This window comes from Cibotium barometz, chromosome 13 (genome assembly GCF_041138505.1).
Source record: "Cibotium barometz isolate CiBa-2024 chromosome 13, ASM4113850v1, whole genome shotgun sequence".
Classification (NCBI taxonomy): domain Eukaryota; kingdom Viridiplantae; phylum Streptophyta; class Polypodiopsida; order Cyatheales; family Cibotiaceae; genus Cibotium; species Cibotium barometz.
The window spans coordinates 17,371,421-17,397,907 of record NC_141058.1 but is presented as its reverse complement, the minus strand read 5'-3'; the positions used below and the strand labels follow the sequence as shown (position 1 = coordinate 17,397,907).

Sequence of the window (26,487 nt, the reverse complement as noted above, 5' to 3'; positions counted from 1 at the left end):
TAGTATCAGAGCACAGGTTCGTGTGAGAGCTAAGAAGACAAGCAAGAGGCAAGGAAGCGATACGCGGGTAAGAGCATTATCATGTCTTCTCCTTCTTGGTTTAGGTACAACATCTCTTGAGAGCTTTGGGGAGCTACACATCTTCGACTGAGGAGTTGTCTTCGCAAGCTTGGAAGTGCTTGTGTGGTACACAATGCTTTGTACTTGTACGATCAGAATCACGTTTTGGATCCGTCTTCGTCTCCATTTTGTCACTACAAGGTGTTTTTGATAGTTTCGAAAAGTTTTGTTTGAGAATTGTCTCTGGTCGAAATCTAATTTTTGTAGTGCATTTTAGGAGTGCAGACAGTGTTTGCACATGTATTGTTGACATTGGGTGTATGTACATGTACTTTGGTTAGATTTGGTGACCTACAGATTGTGTTGAAGTACGACTGTAGTAGTCACAGAAGATATTGCTGTGTTACAGGTTGCATACAGAAATTGTTTGCTGTAGTTTTTTTATTGTTTTGTTGCAGGAAAACATGTTTGATGGAATCAATCCTATGCTTGGAAGTTTAGAATGACGAATTTCTTTATGGGTAAAGGATTTTGGGACTATGTTGAAGGAGACAATCAGGAGCCTCTTGAGTTGTTTGAAGAGAATGCCACTCCAGCAGACATAAAGGTATTTAAGGATTAGAACTAGGGTGCAAGGAAAGTCAGGTCTTGGCTTTCAATTAGTCGCAGACACGATCATAAGCTTCTTTGGACCCAAAAATCCATGTTACCTTGTTATGATTCTTACTGGTCTTAGAAACTTCCTTAACCTTAATCCAACCATACCAGGTTCGTGAGTTAGATTTGATTAAGACATGAAGTTGCAGATTTGATGTGGCATGAAATTGCAGATTTGATTAAGGCATGATTTGATGTGGCTTCATTTGGGAGGGTCAGGATTCTAGAGCAATGCCTAGTTCTTCTCCTAACCATTCCTTGGCCCATTTCAACGGCCATATTCAACAAATCCGTTCTTGTGGGCCGCATTAAGATCTATGGTTGGATCCGCTCTTGGTCTTTGAGGAACTACTCCCCTTATTTTATTTTTTGGCCGCGTGAACTAGTGTTTCACGCCGTGAAACGGTTTTCACATCGTGAACCGGACTTCACGTGGAAATTAAATTTTGATTTTTTTATTTAATTTTTTGCCCCCCCATGAACTAGTGCTTCATGCCGTGAAACGGTTTTCATGCGTGAACCAGACTTCACATGGACATTAAATTTTGATTTTTTTTTAGTGCCGCGTCGTGAACTAGTGTTTCACGTCGTGAAACGGTTTTCACTCCGTGAACCGGACTTCACATGAAAATTAAATTCTTATTTGTCTGTTTTCTTCAACTTTTACACATGGTTTGAGAGAGGGAATTGAGCATTGATGTGTAACAGGGCTAGCTAATAAAGCGAGTGTGAATGAGGTTGGGTTGTCCATGAGAATGAAAGGGTTTAGGACACCCAGTATGGCATGTACATTGGTAAACTAAGAGCTATAGGTGGTTTGCCGGACATGGCCGAATGGATCCGAGCGCTTCTTGTGTTTGAAATGTTGGTGGACTTACTTGCTTGAAGCATGTGATGGCGGCGAAAAGGAGTGAAGCATAACAGAGCTTGCGTGGCTTTGAGGTGAAATTTCGGATTATCGGACAATGCCGACCTTGGCATGTGGCCTTGCACATGGTTTGAGAGAGGGAATTGAGCATTGATGTGTAACAGGGCTAGCTAATAAAGCGAGTGTGAATGAGGTTGGGTTGTCCATGAGAATGAAAGGGTTTAGGACACCCAGTATGGCATGTACATTGGTAAACTAAGAGCTATAGATGGTTTGCCGGACATGGCCGAATGGATCCGAGCGCTTCTTGTGTTTGAAACGTTGGTGGACTTACTTGCTTGAAGCATGTGATAGCGGCGAAAAGGAGTGAAGCATAACAGAGCTTGCGTGGCTTTGAGGTGAAATTTCGGATTATCGGACAATGCCGACCTTGGCATGTGGCCTTGCATTGGACCTTTGGGGCATCTCTACCTTGCTTGATTTTAGGATGGTTGTAGGAATGTTTTGCGCCTCAGAGGGAGATGTGGAGACCGATTGATTCTTGGGCTTTTGCCAGCTCTTGTTCCCGGTTAGGTTCTCTTCTTGGGGAGGTTTTCATGCTCTCTCTCTCTCTCTCTCTCTCTCTCTCTCTCTTTACTTCTTTCTCTCTTTCTCTCATCTCTCTAAAATAAAACAAAAATAATTTCTTCTTTTTTTGGATGCCACGTGTTAAAGTGGCGTGTGGTATTTCCAGATGGCACATGTAGCTCCTTTTTTTAAAAAAATATTGGGTGCCATGTGACACGTAACTTTTTTTTTTAGTTTTTTGTGCCATGTGGCATCCATTATCCTATTTTTTCAAGAGTTTTTCTTTAATGTGCCATGTGGCACATGTAGGTCTGTGTTGCCACACAACCCTATTTTTTTATAATGTGCCATGTGACACATGTGGGTCTATGTTGCCACACGTAACCCTTTTTTTGGTTGTTGAGAAACATGGGTACCATGTGCATGGCTATGGTGATTAGTACTAATCTTATATTAATCTGGTGATTAAGCTTATCTAAGGTGGGGATGCCTTAGCATAAACATGATGATTAACTACTACTACTACTAAACATGATGATTAACTACTACTACTAAACTAATTAAGCAGGAGACTTAAGATCACAATTAGGTTACAAAATTGAGACTTGTACTCATATAGAGGCTCAAGAGCTTGCTTCACTTTTCATTGCTTGAAATTATTTCCTTTTTTATGAGGAGGTACACTTTTTGGTTTGCACATCAATGTGGAATAATTTCCTTTGCTCATGTGGCTTCATGCTAGACTTTGCTTGGCTAATAATTCTCACTCCCTACCTCTTCCTTGTGCTCAATGGCACCACATTTCTCAAGATTTTTAAAGGTGCCGCATGATGGTATATGTAACCTTTTTTTTAAGTTTTTGTTTTGGGTGTTATGTGGCATAGTTAACACTAAAATATTTTATATTTGTGGACTGCCACATGGGTTTGTGGGATATATGTAACTATTTTTTAAAGATTTTTTTTGGAGGTGCCATGTGGCACATATGGGCTTGCGTTGCCATGTGGCACTCAATTTTTTTCAAGATTTTTTGGGTGTCGTGTGGCACACGTGGATTGTGTTGCTACGTGGCACATGTAACCCTATTTTTTAAAAGTTTTTTTTTGGGTTTGTGTGTGTGCGTGCGTGCGTGTGTGCATGCATGTTTTTAATTTTTTGTTGTCAGTTTTTTAAGTTTTTAATCATCTCCAAGTATATGTGTAGTATGACCCGTTAATAGGAAGTGCTATGTTACATATGTACAACGAGGTTTTAAAGTTTTAGCTTATCGTGTGGCCTCATTGAGCAAAGGTTGAGAGTCCCTTTCCCATTCACTGAGGGAAAGCCTTGATGTCTCATTATCGTGTGGTTTCACTGAGCAAAGGCAGAGAGTCGCTTGCCCATCCACTGAGGAAAGCCTTAATGTCATGACATACTATCACGTCGTGCCAAGAAGATTAGGACCGCTATCTACCCATACAAATCATTACATGGTAGCCATGGCACTTATTCCACCACTCAATGTGAAACACTTCTACTAACTACCTAATTTTGAAGAGTCCCGGCCCTTTCCATACCATTTTCACAACAAAAGAAGGCCTCGTATGAGGAACTTCTACCTTGCCTATACCTTTCATGCCATATCGACAAGCTATCTACCACCATGGCTACCCAAAGCTTATCACCCATATTCCCTACATTTGGCTACGAATCAATCTTGAACCATACCACTTAACCTCACATATCAACTTTATGGTGTATCCTGGACCATCCACACTTTCATCCCAACAGTAACTTCACCACCCGACTTTGGTGATACAAGGACGTGGTCACCATGAGGAAGGGGATATGTTTACCACTCCATGGGTTAATATAGTGTCACCTACCTGACCTACTGTAAGGTGCTTTACCATATTACCTGCCCGAACGAGCACTTATCTTTTGTAAGATAGCAATTGGAACATATAAAGCAACCTTACCTTGAGGCTTTAATGTCAAATAGGAAAAGTCTAAGGACTGTGTACATACTTGTTTAAGACTGGTAACAGTGACCGAAGCATTTTCAGTTTGGCTAACCTAGGGAGAAAACTAGTCACTTGTATATATAAGTCATTTTTGATACTAAGCAATACTTTTTCTTTCCTTTGCAATGGAATAATCATGAGCTTCTCTTCTCTCTTCTCTCTTCTCTCCTCTCTCTTCTTGCTTATAATAAAATAATCGTGAGCTCTTCTCTTCTCTCTTCTTGCTTGCATGTACACTATTGAATCTTGCTTGCATGATGGATGCATCCTAGATAGGTTTGTTTATAGGTTTCTCTCTTGCACTAGCTTCTTCTTCTTTCCTTGCTTTTTGGTGAGAGAGAACTATCGCAAAGGCTATGTCTTCTTGCCTCCATCTAGGCATAGAGAGCTCTACCTTCACTCCATTGGCAAGCAACATTCCAATGTGACAATGGAGTGAGGACGTACAATGGATGCGCTAGCGCACCGAGATCCAAAAGCTACAATTACATCTCTAAAGCAAGACCCAATGACACATGATTCAACAAGGCTAAGGTAAGCTCTTGATTTGAACATATGTTTAAATTCAACTTTGTTGAAGACATGATGTGAATGTTATAGTTTTGCTTTGAGAGGTACAAGAACCGTGTTGTTGAAAAGATATACGATTCTATGATAAGCATGTAGATTTGTTTGTATGGGTAAAAAGATATGAATCATGAGCACATCTGGATTTTCTTTAGATGGACTAGTTTTCTTTATTGAAAAGAAACTTTTACCTCTAAACTACTTTTAAAAAATATATCATTATGTTTACAAAGGTAAGTACGTGTTGTTTTCTAGCTCAAAAATGAGGATGAGCCAAAAAAATAATAATCAAAGTCCATGATTATTGTTCTCTGATGAGAACATGTTTGGAAGATGTGAGTTGCCATGTGAGAAATTTTTTGTGTTGAAGCTATGCAAGTTGGCTTATTTGATACACCCAAAGATCAAAGAGTTTGCAAAATTTGTTTTGAGAAGAGATAAGTTTTGTTTATGTTTTAATGTGTGCAGTGAGCTACCAGAGCCATATTGATGGTTGTATCAACCCAAGATTATTTTATTTTAATGCAGAAGAAAAGAAAAAGAGATTGGGACATAGTTTTACCACAAATGACTCATGAAGAGCTCAATTTAGAGCTAGCAATACAACCTAAAGAACTATGCAATCCCATAACATTTTCCAAATTTGTAACAAAAGAAAGAAGTTAGCTTTGAAAATGATCATGCTAAGCAAATTGGAGCAGACTATTTCAAACCTCTAAGAAGTTTGCTTCTGTGAAGAAGTAAATGACATAATTGACTTCCAAAGACACAAGATTAACTTGCATGTATTTTTATAATGGTACATTCACAAAGGAGAGATTTGAAGGTCTTCAACGCAAAGTTGGTGTATTAAAGATCAAACTAACCTGAGGTTGAGGGGGGAGTGTTGAAGATAAAAGGCAAGATAAGATTAGTTTGTGAAAAAGCAAAGCTATTTTCTTTATATAATTTGAATATAGCAATGTCGTACAAATTGAGAGAAAGCCTTGCTTGGTTTAGTTTTGTGATATATTATATGCTGCTAGATTTTGTACGAGACAAGATATGAAGATAAGTTACCTTATCCTTTGTGTTTAATTTCTTTCACTGTGTCTCTCTCTAATTCTAGCATTTAATGGGGCAAGGTTAAGGTTAGAGTGCAAACTTTGTTGTGTTATAGGGAACCGCTACAAGCATGGCTCTGAGATCTACTAATGATCATTAGCTTAAAGCTTTCCAAAGCCTCGTTCAAAACATGTGGCCTCCTTCCAAAGGAGAAAAAAATTAAAGAAAACCACCTTAAAAGCCTGTAAAAACAACAAACATCCTTTTTCAAGGGGTTGTTTGTGTTTCCTTTGCTGAAAAACAAAAACTTTGGTCAAACCAGCAAACATGACCCAAAAACCACACGACTTTTGCCAATTGATCTGAGCTCGTGAAGCAAGGCAAAAATCCTCAACCAAGCCTACAAAACAACATTATTGCCAAATTTGCTCTGGTGGTATTTTTCTCCTCACTAAAAAAAGAATCTTTTTCTTTTAGAATGAAAAAAGTAACACAATGTCTTCACATTAGAGACGCCATCACCTTGTCAAACTTTATCACACAACTTCTTCAATGATGACCCATGCTTTGTCACAAATTTTGGACTCCCACAGTCAAAGATTTGATGGTATGTGAAGCCAAAAAAACACTTCCCTCCAACCATTCCTCCCTACCAATTACCTGTGTCTGTCATGTGCTTAATCATGAATTTGCCCATGCAATCAAATCTAGTTGACAAGAGTAAATAGAAGGCCTTTGTAGTGTAAGTCATTCCTAATGGATCCCATAGCCCACCCTCCCTCACAATTAGTGAGTATTGTTCACTTAGATATGGACACTGGCGATGGGCACTGGACAACCAAGAAAGAAGGCTCCTTACCAATTTTCAATGGAGAAAAAAAATACCCTCTTCTGCTCAATGCGTTTTTGGCGACATTTTTTTACTAGAACTTACTCCATCATAGCACCAGGGTGCTTATAGTTTTAATTGTGATGCACTCACTGTTCAATGATGATTGGGGATTTCTTGGAGGTCACTCTTGGAAAATATAGAAGCTAATCTCCCTAGATTGTGGACACATCCCTATCTTAGGCAATCTTTTACATTGAGCTCTTTCCCCAAGTGGGTTTGCTACTCTTGGAAAATATAGAAGCTAATCTCTCTAGATTATGGACACATCCCTATCTTAGGCAATCTTTTTCGTTATGTGGGCTCACAAATTGAGCCTTTTAATATATATCACCGATGTTTGAAGAAAAGTGTTAAAAACCAATCTAACAACCTAAAGCTCACCATCGTCACTGATGAATCTGGTACTAGTACTCAACCAAACATCACCATGAGCCTTTCTCAGAATTTCTGCATTCAGTCTCATGCGAGATCAGAGTGTGGAGGTGGTGGTGGTGGTGGTGGTGGTGGTGGTATAGGCGATAAGATGAGAGGCATGCCATGCTGAGGACGAAGAGTAGCAAGAAGGCGAGGGGCATGGCGATATGAGGGCGACAGATGAAATCGAAAGCGTTGAAGCACAGCTGCCAGGACCAGCTTGGTCTCCAGCATAGCAAACGTCTGCCCTATGCATGTGTGAGGCCCAAGTCCAAAGGGCATGAACCCGTGAGCGGCCTTGCAGGCACCTGAGATCCCACTTGCGAACCGGTCGGGCCGAAAATCATCGGCATCTTCGCCCCATAGCGCCTTGTCCCGATGCACCACTGCAGGCAGCACAGTGAGCCGAACGCCAGGGGGCACGCACAACCTCTGCCCTGCCATCTTCTTCATGCTGCTGGCATTGCTCTCCTTAACCCTCGTGCGTGAGATCATCTGTGGCACCGGAGGGTACAGCCGTAATGTCTCATTCAAGATCATCTCCAACTGAAAAGCGAAAAGCATTCATCCACGATGAGCAGAAAATAATTTCTCCAACACCCACAGCATTTTACAAAACAAATGACCAAAAATCTGCCAACCTTACCTTGACAACTTTGACAGTGAGAGCTCAGTTCTAATTTAGTTCTTGTTTCATTTTCCGTTTGTTATTCCATGATTCAGTTACTCCTGGATTCCTTGTAGCTTTTGGTCTCATAGACCCTTGCGGTCTTTTGCAAACATTAATCTCTCTCTCTCTCTCTCTCTCTCTCTCTCTCACACACACACACACATACACAATTAAAACGTGAACATGGTTGGAAGCAAACTAAAAAATGAGAAGTGCAATTTGATAGCTCAGAAGGACAGACCTGGCTGAAAATGGAAATGCCCAAAAAAAAGGAAACAGATCAGAGGGTGGAGAAGTAAAACAGAGGAGAAGATTAAAGAAGAATTGGTGAAAGTCCTTTAGGAGCACTTTTTCCTAGGTAAAGGTGACCCAGAAAAAGAGCTACAAGAGCAATGGTACCAGCCATCCCACAAATCAACACACACAAACTCAAGGGAACATCTGGAAGGCTGCAAATGACAGCATCTATTCAAGGTACAACACACATTTCTTGAATGGAACAAGGATGACGACTTGCAGGTCAGCTTGACATGTGCGGCTTGAAAGGAGAGAAAAATCAAAGCCATAGCCGGTTCTCCTCATAATTGGTTGGGAATATGAGTGACCGCGACCATGACAACATGAGAAAAGAACTAGGAAAAGAACAGGAAGAAAAAACTCCAGCTGGCGAGCCATGGCAGCAGTGACTCAAACTCCATTTTGACCCAATTATTTCCATGATGTCATGGTAGTGGGAGTGGTGACAGATAATGACCTGGGTGCCATGTGGCCATACTTGTACAGAGTGCATAGTTGTGACCTTGGAGCCGCAAATTGTCATCATCATAGGGTTAGTGGTCAATGGTATGTCCCGCACTTAGTTAGAACCCACTTGAATTGTGCATTCTACAAATATCCAGGTAGCTTATTAGGCCTAGAGCCAAGCACCGGAGTCCCGGACACGTATGTCAAGTTGTCACAGGACTTGCGAGTTCCAAGCAGCTTGGGCACCATACCAGGCAAGTGGCAAGCTTATGTGAGCACAAAGGGCAGCATGGTCAGCAACATGGGCAGCTCACAGGTACTCAGCAAGAGTAGGTGTAGGTTTACATATAAAAAATTTGTCCTTTCCAAGAGGACACAATTTTTATACAGAGACCAACAGCTGAGTTTCTGATGATCAAAGAATGCATATGGCTAAAACCTAGACTCCTATGTATAGTGTCTAATGTTGGCGAGTTGGCTACCAACTCTACCAACCCTACTAATAATGTTCAACAAGGTGTGTTCACACATAACCCAATAACTTTGTCCACACTAGGCTGCTCATTGGGTGCCGGGACAATATTACAAAGATCTCGCACAATGGCCATCACAAACACATAAATCCGGTCACGTTCTCAACCTCTGAGCTGGCCAATGGGTAGAAGGATGTCCATGTCACACTCAGGAGAGTGTACACATGACATCCCCTTCTACTTAACTTGGAGCACAGGTGCACTGATGCTCCACCGCTCCAACCCAGTTGGCGAACCCGCGTTGTGCTTCACACACTAGTCCGAACTCCAACAGCATGGCTATTGGACCTGTTGTCTCTAATGATATCTCCGCCACTGCCTCCCTGGGAATTGCCGGCATCAAGCTGGCCCCTCTGCCTCTAGATGGTTAGCTACCATGGTAGACACCACGGCGGAATCGCTCATCTAATCCTCCTCCTCAATGGATTTGGAGAGAAAAAACTTAAGTTCACTTACTGACTCTTCTTTGTCCTCAAAAACCGAAAATAGGTTGTTCTCCATCTGTCTGGATTACCTCCAATGCCTAGTAGTGTTTGTTCCTTGGGCTTATCCTCCAGAATCTGCTCCTTACTTAGGGACTCTGTCACGGATACCACTTCCTCTCTTGAAAGCTTTCCGGCATCCTCGGACACTCCCGCCTCTTGAGCTTCATCTATGGATGGATTTACCGATGTATGTGCTACCTTTCTTGCTTGGATCTCTTGTCGGCAAGAAGCCAACTAGTTCTCTGATTGTTGGATAATCTCCTCATTCCCCTCTATCTTATATGTTGCCATAGGCTCTTGTAGAGATCAAGGTTGATGGACCATCCTTTCTCCCAAGAAACCAAAGAGCTCTCTGACATCTGTTGAAACTCCATGTTATGCTCCTTCCCCAAATGCACTTGAAGAAAACAAACACACCTTTGTAGTCAAGGATTGAAGGAAGGGTGGGTGTAGCCAATTGGCTCAGGCAAGGAAGCCACATATACCCAGATGTGTAAAACACTAACACGATCATGTCTGCCCCTCCGTCCACGAACTCGCTTGCCTGTAGCACCCCCTTGGAGACCGCCCTTCTGCTGTGTTTTGTTATTGTATATGGCTGCCTTGTGTGCTGTCTTGCAGCCTGCATATAGGCTGCGTTTTTTTTTATATATAAAAATATGCCCACCGTTTTGCTCTCCCAAATCTGGCCTTTGAGTGCCCACCAAGGAACCCCCTCGATACGCCTTCTTCCACTTGTGTTTGAAGCACCAACGAGTTGCCTTGCTTGCTCTGTCTGCCCTCTACTTGGTGCATCTGGCCCTCCTCCTTGTTCTTTGGCTGAGCACCCCTTGCACACACAAGAGCTATCTAGTAGAGAAGCAGCCTTGATGAAAAAAAACGCAAACCTGAGTGAAAACATAGATGTGATGGGGTTCTTCGCGATGGATCTCCACGCCCTTATGAGAAAAAAATTGCAGCCTTTCTACCATCAAAAACTTGATGCTCTGATACCAATGGAATGTTGGGGTAAAGGCGTTATGCCCACCCTTATAGTGTGTACAAGCCCATAAGTTATAGTACATAGTACACTTAGTACTTTTAATGTACTAAGTGCACACTGTGTACTAGTGCAATATACATGTGTGATAGGGGAGTCACACACTCACACTTGATGAGTTGACTTATCCCCACAACTCTCTCTCTCTCTCTCCCTTGTTCTTCTCTCTGTATGTCTCCCACATGAATCTCTAACCCTAATTCCTGTTGGGGTAAAGGCGTTATGCCCACCCTTATAGTGTGTACAAGCCCATAAGTTATAGTACATAGTACACTTAGTACTTTTAATGTACTAAGTGCACTATGTGTACTAGTGCAATATACATGTGTGATAGGGGAGTCACACACTCACACTTGATGAGTTGACTTATCCCCACAACTCTCTCTCTCTCTCTCCCTTGTTCTTCTCTGTGTATGTCTCCCACATGAATCTCTAACCCTAATCTATTCTCCCACACAACTGGTATCAGAGCAAGTCACTCCTGGAGCTACCCATTTCAGTTGTGCGCCTTCAAGCTGCTGGCTGCACTTCCGTTCAGACTGTCCTGCTCAGCCAGTCTTGGCGGCACTACTGCAGGCAGAACCACCTCTGCCCCTTTCCGTTGGCTGAACGGCGCTAGTTGGAGAACCATTGATAGGCGAGTGTGGTAGCTCTTCAACGTGAGCAACGAGCGGATACACAGGCGACACACAACCGTGGCGCTAGAGGGAGGGCGAACAAGCTGGTCCACAAGTCGGGCGTCAACAGTGCGAACGTATGCGAAGGCAGTAAAGTGTATTAGCGTGGAGCGAACACAAGGCAGCTAGGTGTTAGTCGTCGACTGGCTTACAGGCGGAGTCGGCTCACAATGCGTTGGGCAGAATCTTCAGAGTCCACACCAGCAGCGGTTTTGTTCTCTGTAGTCGTTAGAAGCGCCATCGCTCTATCCTGACCGTCTAAGCAGCTCGTCTTCTTCCGGCAGAAGAGCTGCAGGCGCATCAGCAGTACCTTCAACAAGCCTAGCCCTCTATTGTCAGTGTGTACAGCAGCATCAAGAGCAAAAACGACGCCTCCTTTTCTGCAATAGCATCAACAGAAATTCAGCCTGCAGATCAAAAAAATTCAAAAAATTAAGAGGTATTTGCCTTCAATTTTGGGAATTTCTTATCAATTCAATCAATTGAGCAGGTACAGGTGCCGAATTGCTCAATTTCTGAGCAAAATTGGCAAAATTGGGTGACATTGGTCACAATCAGGATCAATTTGCAGGAAATTGGATGTCGAAATTTGGGGCTTTTGATGTAATTGTGCAATTAAGCACTCATACATGCTGTATGATGTGAAAAATCGCACATTTGGGCAAAATTGCAGCAAATTGCAGTGCAAATCAAGGGGCTTTTGTGCCGATTAAGTTGATTTGCATGCAGGCAATCGCATTTGATGCTGTGGATAATGTGTTGATGCCTGACAAGCACTCAATGTGCCTGTGTATTTGATGTATATGTGGCCAGGGGGAAGCATCGTGAACACTCTGGATGCCTTCATGTGCGTCAATGTACCATGTATGATCAGAAATTGATCTTAAATCAAGGGGCTTTTCAAGATTGTATGCTTGTTGAGCTTGGCAAAGCAGCAGGCAAGACATTTATGCCTTGAATCCTCAAAAATCAGCTTGCAGTCAAGGGGCTTTTGCCCAATTTCTGTTCGGAACTGTTGTATGCAGTGTTCGGGACTGTAAAAGTCTGATTTTCACTCATTTGGACAGCCAGGAAAGCATTTATTGCTATTGTACCTGCTGGTACAGATTTGGCACAGCTTTGTGCAAGTTTTGGCATGGCTGTACACTGATTTGAGTGAGGAAAAGGTTCAATTTCAGCTGCTGTACTTGCCGGTACAGGTTTGGTACATCACAGGTGAGCACTTGGTACTGTTGTACAGTACTTTGGAAGGGCAACAGAGCACATTTAAGGTGCTGTCCTAAATCTGCAGCAGCAACCAGATTTTGGTGATTTCATCACATAAAGTGGGAGAAAAGTTGCATTCTTGCTTCCGCAGTGGGAGATAAAGCTTGGGAGAAAAACTGTGAGCACTTTGTGTGCTTTTGGTGCAGTGTTTGCACATTTTGCAGGGAGTCAGGCATTGACAGGTTGCATTTTGCTATGGCAACCACAGGTGAGAGCTCTTCATTGCTTCACATCAAGAAGCTTGAAGGCTCGCATAATTATGATATTTGGCAAACCCAGTGCTACAATGTGTTGCTCCAGAAGAAGCAGCACAAGCCTATCAAAGAAAGGGGTGTAATGCCCGCTTCTCTTACTGCTGAAGAGTGGGAAGATATGAATGAGCTGGCAAGATCTACTATTATGTTGTCTGTGTCAGACTCATTACTTTTCAGCATTCGTGAAGAGAAGACAGCTTGGGGAATGTGGCAGAGATTGCAGGACTTGTATGCCCAACAAAGTGCCTCAAGCAAAGGGTATTGGTTGAAGAAACTCATAGGTCTTCAGATGAAGGAAGGGGCATCTATGACAGCCCATCTAAATGAGTTTAATGGTATTCTCAGCCAGGTCATTAATCAAAAGTTGGCAATGGACGATGAGTTCAAAGCCACTTTTCTATTATGCACTTTGCCAGAGAGTTGGGACACATTCAGGACAGCCACTAGCAATTCGCATGCTATGCTGTCATATGCAGATGTTGAGGGTGCTCTTCTTCAAGAAGAGATGAACAGGAAAAACAACTCTGTTGGAAAGTCCAATGCAATGAATGCACGTGGGAGATCCCAGCAAAGGGGGAAAAGCCAAGAAAGGGGAAGGAGCAAGTCTCGCTCCAAAAAGGATTTGGAATGCCATTATTGTGGCAAAAAGGGACACATTAAAAAGCAATGCTACAAATGGAAAAATGATCAAAAAGAAAAGGGAAAAGGCAAAGACAAAGAGAAAGATGAAGCCAAAGATGTAAAGCCAAAGGGCAAAAGTGGAGTCAAGATTGAAGAAATCAATGTGTCACATGCAGGTGGCAGTGAGGATGAGGTCCTATTTACGTCTTCACTTGATGCCCCTTCACTTCTTACAGGTGGTCATGGTATGCACTCATGGATCATTGATTCAGGTGCCTCCTTTCATGTCACAGGTTGCAGAGACTTGTTTGTCAGGTATACTGCTGGCAATGAAGGAGTGGTTTATTTGGGTGATAACCATGCATGCAAGATACTTGGCAGAGGTGATGTGAGGCTTGTGTTTTCAGATGGCTCACAGCTTATGCTCCATGATGTCAGGCATGTGCCTGAGATCAAGAAGAACCTGCTTTCTACTGGACAGCTTGATGATGCTAATTATGTTACCACATTTGGTAGTGGAAAGTGGAAGATTAGTAAGGGCTCACTGGTTGTTGCCAGAGGCTCTAAGGTGGACACTCTTTATTTCATGCATGCAGGTGTTTGTCACCATGCTAATGTAAATGCAACCGAGCTGCCGGAAATTTCTATGTGGCATAGCCGGTTGGGACACATGAGTGTCAAGGGAATGGAGCAATTGTCTCGTTTGGGTTACTTGCCTTCTCTAAAGTTTTCAAGTTTTTAGTTTTGTGAGCATTGTATATATGGTAGGCAACTACAGTGCCCTCACAAGAAAGCTCTTGGACAGAAAGATGCTCAGTTAGAGCTTGTGCATACAGATGTATGTGAGATGCCTCAGCTTTCTTTGGGAGGGGCAAAATACTTTGTGTCTTTTATTGATGATGCCACACGCAAGGTGTGGGTCTATCCTCTTCGTTTGAAGAGTGATACATTCTCAGTGTTTGAGAAGTTTGTTGCTCTTGTTGAGAATCAAACTGGCAAAACACTGAAGGCTTTGTGTTCCGACAATGGTGGAGAGTATATCAGTGTTTGAGAAGTTTGTTGCTCTTGTTGAGAATCAAACTGGCAAAACACTGAAGGCTTTGCGTTCCGACAATGGTGGAGAGTATATGTCCAAACAGTTTCAGGACTTTTGTGATGCTAAAGGCATCAAGAGGGAGCTCTCTACTCGTTATGATCCTCCACAAAACGGGACAGCAAAGAGGATGAACAGGACCATTCAGGAAAAGGTCCGTTCTATGTTGTCACATGCTGCATTACCTCATGGTTTTTGGGCTGAAGCTGTTATGACAGCCGTTCACCTTATAAACAGGTCACCTAACACGAGGCTTGGTGGGAAAGTGCCAAAGGAAGTATGGACAGGGAAGCCTCCGTCATACAAGCACTTGAGAGTGTTTGGTTGCGTTGCGTACGTGCACATACGCAGGGAAATGCGCACCAAACTTGATCCTAAGTCTCACAAATGCATATTCCTAGGATATGGTGACAGAGGTGAAATGGGGTATAGACTTTGGGATCCCGTAAATAGAAAGATTATACACAGCAATGATGTCATTTTTTATGAAACATGCATGTATAAGGACCCTGCAAGGCAACAGGAGCCTAGCAGAGTCATCTTTGATGATGATAGACATCATGGACAACAACAAAGGGCTGTAAATCAGCCATTACAGCAGCAAAACCAGCCCTTAAAAGGTGCTGAAAATGGTCCAAATGGACAGCCAGAGATGGCAGAAGATATCCCTATGGATATACCACAGTTAGAGGAGATACCGGGCATGATTTTTCAGCCTTATGGCATGGAACAGGAGCCACCAATGGGTGATATGCAGGCTGGACAGCAACCTGCAAATGATGGTGGTCATTGGGTACGGAGGTCCACTAGACCCTCCAGAGCCCCTGACAGGTTTGTTCCAGGGGTTGACTACTTGATGCTTACTGACTGTGGGGAGCCCTCATGTTACAAGGAGGCTTTACAGAGGGCAGACAAGGCTCTTTGGGAGCGTGCCATGAAGTCAGAGATGAATTCTCTGCAAAAAAAATGGAACTTGGAAGTTGGTGTATTTGCCATCAGGCAAGAAGGTTTTGCCATGCAAGTGGGTTTACAGGCTCAAAGTTGCACCAGATGCAAAGCCAAGATACAAAGCCAGGTTAGTGGCTAAGGGCTTCAAGCAGGAATATGGTGTGGACTTTGATGAGATCTTCTCTCCAGTGGTCAAAATGACCACACTTAGAGCTGTGTTAGCTTTGGTTGCACATGATGATCTGGACTTGATTCAGATGGATGTGAAGACTGCTTTTCTTCACGGTGATCTCCATGAGGAGATATATATGCAGCAGCCAGAGGGTTATGCAGTGAGTGGAAAGGAGAAGCTTGTATGCAAGCTGAAAAAGAGTCTTTATGGGCTCAAACAGGCACCAAGGGAATGGTATTATAAATTTGATACATTCATGAAATCCCAGAAATTCAGGAGAAGTGACATAGATCACTGCTGTACACCAAGAAAGCTTTGGATGGCAGTCTATTGATCCTCATCTTGTATGTTGATGATATGTTGATTGCCGGGAAATCTCGTCAAGAGATGGATGCCTTGAAGAAGAGGCTGCATGAAACCTTTGATATGAAGGATTTGGGTGATGCAAATCACATTTTGGGTATGCGGATACTTCGGGACAGAAATCAGCATGTGTTGTATTTGTCTCAGAAGGAATACATTGGACAAAGTCTTGCAGAGGTTCAATATGGACGGGGGGAAGAAGACTAGTACTCCTTTGCCTCCATATGTGAAACTCAGTGCTATGGACAGCCCACAGTCAGATAGAGACAGGGCTGATATGGCCAAGATTCCGTATGCTTCAGCTTGTGGCAGTCTCATGTATGCCATGGTTGCTACTAGGCCGGACATTGCATTTGCAGTGGGAGTGGTTTGCATTCCAGAACCTCAAGGTGGCTTTGTCAGAAGCGCCTTGTTTAGCCCTTGCCTCGTGGGACGAACCATTTCAAGTGATCACGATGCGAGTAACATCGCAATTGGAGGTGTATTGCAACAGAATGGTCATCCAGTAGCTTACATGTCTCGTAAGTTACTGCCCGCCGAGAAGAACTACTCAATCTATGATCGTGAACTCCTAGCAGTTATACAGGCCTTGAAACATTGGAAACATTTCCTGTATGGCCGTGACTTCGAGGTTCGCACTGACCATCAGGCATTGCGCTGGATTCAGACGATGCCAAGTGCACAGTGGAGTGATCGACAACACCGCTGGAGTCGGATATTCCAGCAGTTCGGTGGCATGATTGAGTACCTTCCAGGAAAGGCCAATCCAGTGGCCGATGCTTTGAGCAGGAAGGGACAAGTATCTGCGATTCAGGCCACTAGACTTGACCTTGTTGGTACAGGACTAGAAGACATGAAGCACACGTATGCGGATTCCGAGGAATTCGGTACGCAGTGGGAACAGGCATTGGATGCCACAGGACCATGCCATTTTTTGATATGCGATGGTTGGCTTTTTTACAAAGGCCGACTATGTGTCATGAAATCATTCCGGGCAGCTCTTCTCCATGATGCCCATGACGCCATTACAGGTGGTCATAGGAGCATGAATTCGACTCTGGAGAAATTAGAACGGCAATACTATTGGCCAAAGATGAGGCGTGATGTATTTACATATGTACAACGCTGTGACATTTGTCAAAAGGTGAAAGCTCCTCGTGGAAAGAAGATAGGATTGTTACAGCCTTTGCCAATTCCTGAGGGTCCTGTCCAAGACATTTCAATGGACTTTGTCACAAATCTGCCTCCCAGTCCGAGTAAGCGTAATACACAGTGTTTAACTATTGTTGACAGGTTCAGCAAATTTGTTATGCTTATTCCTTGCAGGGCCAATGTGACCGCCGAGGATGTTGCCCAGCTATTCATTCGGCATTGGTACCCGATTGGTGGGATTCCTAGGACCATAGTGTCAGACCGAGATGCCAAGTTTACCAGTCATTTTTGGAGGACATTGTTTGATAATTTTGGTACTAAGTTGAATTTTTCCAGTGCATTCCACCCACAGACAGATGGAAGCATGGCTCAAGCCGAAGACTACGACAGTTTCTCACGAAGTTTCAGGACCGAGGAACTCATGAAGCGGTATGGCTCGACAAAGAATTTTTCGAAGACTATCCGGCATTATTGACGGATTATTTGGAGGCTATGCAGCTTCCGTCAAGTTAAGCAGAAGGGGATGTCACGTGCATCCCGCACTTGGATGCCACGTAGACATTTCTATACAGAAGGTGCAGGACCTGGGATGGTGAACTGGTCCCATGTGAGCCCAGTCCGGGACGAGTCAGCCAGGGATCCATCTCAGTCGTCCGAGGTCAGGTGTGCATTGTCCTGCACATGAGTCCAAGGTCAGGTGTGCACTGTCCTGCACATGAAGCAGTGCCAGTCCGCGCTATGAGTCTCCCTCTGGAATGATGTCAAATGTTCTGTGTATCTGGTTTGCAACTGGATGCCAGGCCTCTGTAGGCATGTAGGTTTGCATGTAGAGATGGAGCCAGCCCATAGGGCTACCCCAAGTGAGAAGATCTTGCACTTGCACTTGTAGTGTGGGCATGGGGGAAGGTGTAGAACCACCCCCAAGGGGCCAGGAGGGCCCACATTGTGCCCACCAGCCATGGCATGGGCTGGAGGGGCTGTCGGCCAGCTGTACTGCTGCTGGACAGGCAGCCGTCTGGGTCTAATACCCTACCCAGCTAGTCGGCCAGGTGTAGGGAGCAGTCCCACACCCATGCGTTGATTGCCCAGCAGCCAGGATGCTGCCCCAGAAGCATGCGCAGGGTGGCATAGTGTGAAAGCATTTATTATTAGTGTGCAAGCATTTTATTGGAAAATATCTAGTCGTGGGGCTTCATGAAACAGGCCGACTGGATGCTATGTGGGGTATAAAAGCCCAGCCAAGATCTCAATGATGATATCTCATAATTCACCAAGTGCTCCAAGCATACAAGGGCCAGGACAGCCAAAAATTTGCTAAAGCAAAGGGGTGAAGGACTGAAGGTCAAGGGCAGGTTTTCCAGCCAAGAAAAGGTCAAGTACTTTGTATTTGTTTTCAGATTTACATCATTCTAATCAAGCAAATACACCATCCGTGGTGGGGGCCCTACAGAGGGTAATTGGGACCCAATACTGTGTCCTCTCCATCTTCCCCTTCTCTCTCTATTTTTCTGCACATCGTCTTTCAGTTTGTGCGTTAATTCCGTCGCGAAAAGAGTGATGATTTCTGAGTTTTGAAGTACCGATCCTTCTCCGAAGCTTCCGCATATTACATTTAAGCATTATTCAGGCATTTTCAGCATATGCAAACATATGTTTGGGGCTGTTTTCAGTACCAACATCAGTACATTAGCCATCTTCAGCACATAAAGGCATTTAGAGCATTTATGGCATGTAGTCGGGGCTGTTATGATCAGCCGACAGCACCTCTATAGCAGCTGACAGCATTTATGGCATTTATGGGCAGGTCGTGAGCATCTAGGAGCTGGCCGACCAGCAGCATCTCACCATATATATAGAAGCGCATTATTCTTCAGCAGTTAGGCACCTTTCCCTTCAGCGTTTCCACCTAGTCTCCAACATCAGCATATATTCAGCGTTCAGGCAGTTTCCAGCACATCATCATCATCAAGCATCAGAATCAGTCCATCTTCTCTTCAGCGTTTCCTTTCCACGAGAAAAGGGAAGTCCACGGGACAGCAGTTCACTCAGCATATAGTCATCAGATCAGCAGTTTAGACAGCATATTCAGCACATAGTTCATCATTCCTACCTCCTACATAGAGGGAAGCCGGCATCGAAGGGTGGACCTCAGCATTGGAGCAAGGAACAATCCTCAGCATCAGCATTCACCATATCCCTCTCATCCCGAGAAGGAACTTCATCTAGGACAGCATCATAGATCTATTTAGATCTCATTGTAACCCATTCATCTAATAAAGCTGCATTGCATTGCATTGACACTATTTGTCTATCTCTTAAGCATCATTAAGTGAAGTTTAGTTAGCCTAAGGTTGTGATTACTACGATCAATCCCTCACATGTCACAACTTATGAGGAACCTTGAGATGCTTAATGCAATGATTAGCCAGAGAGAGAGAGAGAGAGAGAGAGAGAGAGTATGAGTATTCAATATATTGATATGGTACAAAAAGACATGTACAACTGCAGAGGCCTTTGGCCTTTTCCCAACTGCCTATGGACCTGATCCCATAAGGGGATCAGATGATTATGAATGAATGCTAGCCCAGCTATATATAGGCCCTCCTTGCACATATTGGCCAGTCTTCCTGCTATCGGCCAGCTTCTTGGACAAATAAAATGCTAAGTCTGCTACATTGAATGCAGATTGGTCATGATTACTGCTGGTCAGCCTACTGTAAATGCCCATGATTGCTAACACAAATATATCATACTGCTGGCTGACTGGATGCTTGACCATTGTGCCTGTTTGAGCCTGCTAGTGCCCTCAAATTGATGCCTAAATCAAGGATTAGCTATGAGATTAGCTATGGCTACGTGTGTGCACATGACATTCCCTCCTGCTAAACTTTATGATGGGTTGGAAACCTGTCATCCTTCCTCCCTGGACTTCCGATTTAGAATTTTGATTGCTTTTCTTCTTATATTTTGACTGCTTTACTTTGACACTTTGGCTGAAAACCCTGCCACTTCTCAGAACCACTCCAGTAAAATGGTGCAGCTGTTTGAGACCCAAAGGACCTGTGGAGGTGGTTGGAGTTTGAGGCTGACCAAGAGGAGAGGCAACGCGAAGCTAAGGAAACTAGGTGTACTAAGGAGGAGTGCTGCAAGGCTGAGGAGGCCCAACGCAATTACAACACAGTCCGTTCTCCCAAGTGAAAGAAGATTTTGTCAGGAAGTAGGGAACAGTTTAGCGGTTTTTTGTAAGAAGCGAAGATCTGATAAAAGAAGAAATTTCCTTAGGACATTCTTGCCATAAATGATGAGGAAGCTGTTTTCATCACCTCCCGAAAGCAACTCCTAAGCAGTTGCATCGGATGGAGGGAAAACCAGAAAACTACGTGAATAATATCTTACATTTCTTGGGTTTGAGGTTGCAGCAGAGAGAGTTGAGATCTCTTACAATTTTTAATTTGCTGCGAGAATTTGCATTCAATACTGGCTCCTCTGCTCCGCACACTTCAAAAACCTCCACTCTGGCACGCTCTTGCCAATTAGGGTAAACTGCCATCAGCATCATTGCCCAGGTTAGTAGATTGGCTGTGGTTTCATGACCAGCAAAGAAGAAGGTCTTGCACTCATCCATGATTTGCTGCGTTGTCAGCGCAGACCCAGCCGCAAGCTCGGTGCTGTTGGCAGCCAGAATGTGACCCAGCAGGTCCTCCCCATAGGAAGAAGTCTGCCCATCCTTGACCGTTGCAATCCGCCTCTCCACGATTCCTCGCAGTGTCTTCTCTATGCGCCTCTGGAGCTTCCAGCAAAGCCGGTTTGTGGCAGTAGGCAGAAACCTGAAAATTCCATACTTAGGCAGGCAAATCGTGCAATACAGTTTGCCTTGTCTCCGACAATTAGGAGAGCCAGTTTTTACCCTAAAATTACCTGTAACCAGGAATCAACGAGTGGCCTGCAAAATCCTGAGCAGTAGCTTCGATTAGCGTCTCTTGATCCTCAAAAACAGCCTTGCCCTCTTGGTAGTTGCTCCCGAATGAGGTGCGAGATATGATGTCAGCTGATACTTTCAGAAGTTCTTTGAAAACATCTATCTCACACTCTCCTGCACTCTGTTGAGTGAGCTTTGTCCAAGAGTTGATCATGTCAACTGCACATGCTGAGATGTCTGCACCCATGGCCTGGACAGAAGGAAAACATTTAGGTCTTGCAACATGCAAGTTTACGATGGCAAAAAGACCAAAGAGGGGGTGGGACAATAGCCAGGTGGATAAGGTGGCACCCTTTGTGCGAGAGATGGATAAAGTGACACCCTTTCTCCGAGAGGTGGATAAGGTGGCACCCTTTCTCCTCTGGGATGCAAGTACATTTAGGCTTTGCAACTTTCAAGTTTACAATAGCAAAAAAGACCAAAGAGAGGGGGTGGGGACAATAGCCAGGTGGATAAGGTGGCGCCCTTTCTCCTCTCGATGGCAAAAAGACCAAAGAGAGGGGGTGGGGACAATAGCCAGGTGGATAAGGTGGTGCCCTTTCTCCTCTCGATGGCAAAAAGACCAAAGAGAGGGCGTGGGGACAATAGCCAGGTGGATAAGGTGGCGCCCTTTCTCCTCTCGAACGCAAGTTCTATTCTGGCCCACCTTTCCTAGGGGTGAAAAAACAAAACAAAACAAAGACTAGAATCACCAAGAATGCACCCCCTGTGCCTTCAAACTGTTTAGAGAATCACAGAGCCAATGAGTGTCCGAACCTTGAGCTTGTCACTAGAAAAAGCAGGGTTCAAGATGCGTCGCCGGTGTCCCCACTCCTGCCCATCTACCGTCAGCACACTTCTGCCGAGCACCCGCTTGGCAAGAATGTAAGATGTGGGGAACTTCTCATAGCTCTTGTAATCAAAAGACAAGAGATCCTTGGCATCGTCTGCATCCACAACGTTGAGAGATGGCCTCTTGCCCAGCCAGAAAACAGCAGATCTGCCTGCCACCAGAAAGAGCCATGGGCAGTCAGATCAATACAAGCTGAGAGAAGACTCATATGACTACAGGATCAATACAAGCTGAGAGAAAGCTCATTTGACTACTTACCTGAAGACGAGCACTTGCTGAAGTGGAAGGCCCAGATGCGAGAGAGATAACCGTGGTTGCAGGCGGAGTCCAAGGTGGACGCATTAGCTGCCCGTTGCACGCGAGCAATTTCCAAAGCGTTGCCAACGAAGGGAGTGTAAGGGAGCACGGTGAGACCATGGCTGCGCAGCGTGCGAGCCAGGGACGCAGGCTCCCACCAGTAGAGCTTGAGGAGTCGGAAACACAGCCAGGAGACAGCTATGACCACAACGGCTGCTGCTGTGGACTCAACTGACAACCATCGCCATGCTGCACTCATCCTCTCCCGATCCGCATAAAGTTTTTGTTTGTATGTATGGATTCTGTGGGTGTCTCTTTCACAATCCTCTCACACATACACCTCCACATGTACTCTCTTTTTTTCTCAGGTATACACACTCTCTCACACGCATAGAAACTCTCTCTTTTTCTCTCTCTCTCTCTCTCTCTCTCTCTCTCTCGCACACACCCTATGATTATATATAATAGTATTAATATAACATTATTATATATTTACTATATTTATATTAATTTATATATCATTATTACATTATATTACTATGTATATTTATATATATTTGATGTTCCCACTTTGTATCATATGGTTCGGATTTGACATTCCACGTTCATAGCTCTAGTCTTTGTTTTTTTTATCATGATGAGATTACATGGACACTATTGTATCACTTTTGGTCTCATAGACCCATTGGGTCTTTTAAAGAAGTTTAATATAACTCTCTCTCTCTCTCTCTCTCTCTCTCTCTCTCCTGCCCCAACAAGCGGGTCCTCCCCTCCCTTTCTCCCTTTTCCCTACCCCAACACTTGGCCCTCTTCCAACCACCTCAGGTCCCCTCCTCTCCAATAACGTGTGTATGATAAATAGTATAGACAGATATATTATACAATAGACATACATATATACATATACTTATACATATACATATATATATATATATATATATATATATATATAAAACATATTTATGTGTATTTATAAATGTATACACACACATATTTACTTTAATCTAATTCAATGTATATTTTATTAAAATCTACTTTTATTCTCTCTCTCTCTCTCTCTCTCTCTCTCTCTCTCTCTCTCTCTCTCTCGGGAGGTTTCATTATCTGTTTCGTGAGGGATTTGGTCCACTCTCCAGGATCATTGACTTCCTAGACTAGCATTGCCTAGGCCTCTCTCTCGCGGGAGGTTTCACTATCTGTTTCGTGAGGGATTTGGTCCACTCTCCCAGGATCATTAACTTCCTGGACTAGCATTGCCTAGGCCTCTTCCTGCTTGAGCTCCGTAGACACAGGGACACTTGCTTGAGAGAGTTTCGCCCCAATCACCCCGGCCCCTCTCTTGCCAGCCAACCATCAGCAGTTTCTTCTGGACGACCCAGGAGGCGGAGCACACCCATACATTGGATCTTGTGGATCTACCTCAGGCTAATCCGAACCCACCTCATCCGAGAGGAGTTACCTTGAACCAAGCCTCTGAGATAGCTATGTTCTGTTTCTGTTTTATTTTCCATTCCATGATGAGATATACCATGGACATTATTGTATCACTTTGGTCTCATAGACCCATTGGGTCTTTAGTAGATGCTCTCTCTCTCTCCCTCTCTCTCTCTCTCTCTCACCCACACACACACATGCACTAATGCAAATGCACACTCTCTCCCCCCACATACACTCTCTCACACACATGCACTAATGCAAATGCACACTCTCTCCCCCCACATACACTCTCTCACACATAGAAATTCTCTCTCTCTCTCTCTCTCTCTCTCTCTCTCTCTCTCTCTCTCTCTCTCTCTCTCTCACATACATACAGAGGATACTAGCCATGGCGATCACCATACTTGGTGCTACAGTCTTCTCGGGCGATAAAGTGGCGAGAGGGGTGCATCCATCATAGTATGCTTTTGTCCTCACATGGTTCATCACACATGGACTACAGATGAGCCAACTACCCCCATTTTAGTATGACCCAGACTCCCCCTACACTAAGCTCGCACCTGAGTAGGAATAGGGTAATTCGATTCGATATGAGTTACACATCCGAGATACATGGATTGCACCCAGGGGAGCCCCTACCACCCAAGATGTACTACTACAGTACTATGCAAACCATGTGGATAGGAACTGGGTAATTCGATATGATTTGCTACAGTTACACATTCAAGATCATGAATTGTGCCCAGGGGAGCCCCTGCCACCCAAGATGTAGTACTATAGTGACCATTTTCTGAAGCTTACAGAGGATGGATTCATACAGAGGCCAGGGTAAGAGGCCAGGGTACCTAGATGTTTTCATGTCACATGGCATGAGGATAACACTTGGTCTGCTTAGGCTCTCATCCCATAGGCTCGAGATTGAGGTTCACAGAGCAGCAGGGATCCCTAGAGAGAGGAGACTCTGTAGATTGTGCCATGGAGGAGTAGAGTCTGAGGAGAAGTATATTTCTCAGTGCTACTTGGTGTATTATGGGATCAAGGGGAGATTCCATTGCCTTTTTGGGGAGGGGTTTAGGCCATTATCTCGAGTTATGGAGTATCCATATCAGCGTTGTCTTGGACTCTTCCTGTTGGAGATCCGATGACATCAAGAGTTATTATTCAGAGCTCCTCGATCCCAGCACCCATCTCAGTCTACCATCACCAATTTTTTCCACCCATAGGAGGAGAACAATCGGACGGATGAGGCCACCATAGTACCAATAAGGGGGCCACCATCTCGCTCCTCGAGAGACTAGAGTTACCTTGCCTCATGCCATCGCACTTCAGACAACCAGACTGCCTCACCCTCCTAGACCTCGAGCACCCTAGGCTCACTAGTCCCAAATTGATGAGATCCCCGCTTGCCACCAAGCATCTATAGCTAACTACCTCATCCTAGCTTCTCTTGAGCTGTTGAGAGATGTAATCGCAGTGTTGTATGTGGGAAAGCACCCTAGAGGCGCAAGATATTGTGGTAAGATAAGAATGCCACATGTGATATTGTATGGTGTTTGCCAAAAGAGTGAAAAAGGGAGTGCCACATGGATGATGATGTGTAAAGTGAGATAAGGCTAGAAGGCCTCTATCATTGCATGGTTCATGCAATAGAGATCTTGTGTTAAGTGTGCAATCTCTCTCTCTCTCTAGGCACATGGAGTTTTTAGTGTGGTATAATCCACTTTAACATGGTATCAGAGCTTGGGTGGGCTCTTGGTCATGTTGAATATCTATGTATAGTTTTCTTGGTTATGAGGTTATTTGATTAAGCATTATTTTTATTTTATCATGGAAAATTTTAGCACACTCATTGTCATTAGTATTGCATTTGGAGAGAGATTATGTTGGTGATTGGAGAGAGTCTTGAAGCTACCATGGAAGCTGAAAATGGAGATTTCAACAAGTATGAAGGCTATGAAGTCTTCGGTGTCAACAAGGAAGCTGAAAATGGAGATTTCAACAAGTATGAAGGCTATGGAGTCTTCGGTGTCAACAAGGAAGCTGCCAAGGAGACAAAGGTGCCTCAAGAAGGTTGGTTTTGTGAATTTTTGCCTCAACCTTTTGGGTTTGAGCATGTGAGAATGCTCTAAGTGAAGAAGGGTTGCTATTAATGATGGGATGAGTGGATCCCCATAGCTCTTGTACTTGGGCAAAAGGGCATGAGAAGGTGCAAGCTTGTCCAAGCAAGGGATAAGCAATGTGGGCAAGGAATGGAGCCCATGAATGAGCACATTGGAAGGGATGTGCTAGTAGTTTGCTTAAAGAAGGGGGGCAAGTTATATGGAAGCATTTAAAGGCTTACATGTTGGTCATGCACCTATGGTTTCATAGAATAAATCTTTGAAGAGCACCCTTGAAAGTTCTAGCATGCAGAAAAAAAGCATGCAAGTTTGGCGCTTAGTTGAGGAGCTTGTGGTAGTCATGAATTGACTATACAAACCTCAAGAAGAGAGGTCGAGGTAAAACCAGAGTTGTGGCAACAATGTGGAAGCTCATTTGAGAGCTTGACATGGCCATATTGATGGCTATAATAGAATCTTAAATTGGAAAGATAAGCGTAACAAAACAAAAACATAGCCATGGTAGAAGACAGTGATGGCACCCACGAAGTTTCCATGGCTATAGTGATGCTAAGCAATAGAGAATATGGAGAAGGAGTTTACTCCTATGTGCTACATAGTAGCCAAGTGATGCAGATGGCAGAGAAGCAATAGAGAATATGGAGAAGGATTTTACTCCTATGTGCTATATAGTAGCCAAGTGATGCAGATGGCAGAGAAGCAGATAAGCGAAGGAGAGAATTGGACACGGGTC

At 44.0% G+C, this 26,487-nt stretch overlaps 1 protein-coding gene across 1 annotated transcript; it reads right to left on the bottom strand.

Annotated features, from left to right (window-relative positions):
- Positions 1-6,607: 6,607 nt before the first annotated feature.
- LOC147632433 (cytochrome P450 72A552-like) lies at positions 6,608-22,568 on the bottom strand. Its single transcript, XM_086807257.1, has 5 exons — positions 22,159-22,568; positions 21,825-22,051; positions 21,008-21,258; positions 20,532-20,916; positions 6,608-7,618 (listed from the first exon to the last, which is right to left on the bottom strand). The coding sequence occupies exons 1-5, from the start codon at positions 22,454-22,456 to the stop codon at positions 7,118-7,120; spliced, it is 1,662 nt and encodes a 553-aa protein (XP_086663383.1). The 5' UTR covers positions 22,457-22,568; the 3' UTR covers positions 6,608-7,117.
- Between the last annotated feature and the right edge of the window lie 3,919 nt (positions 22,569-26,487).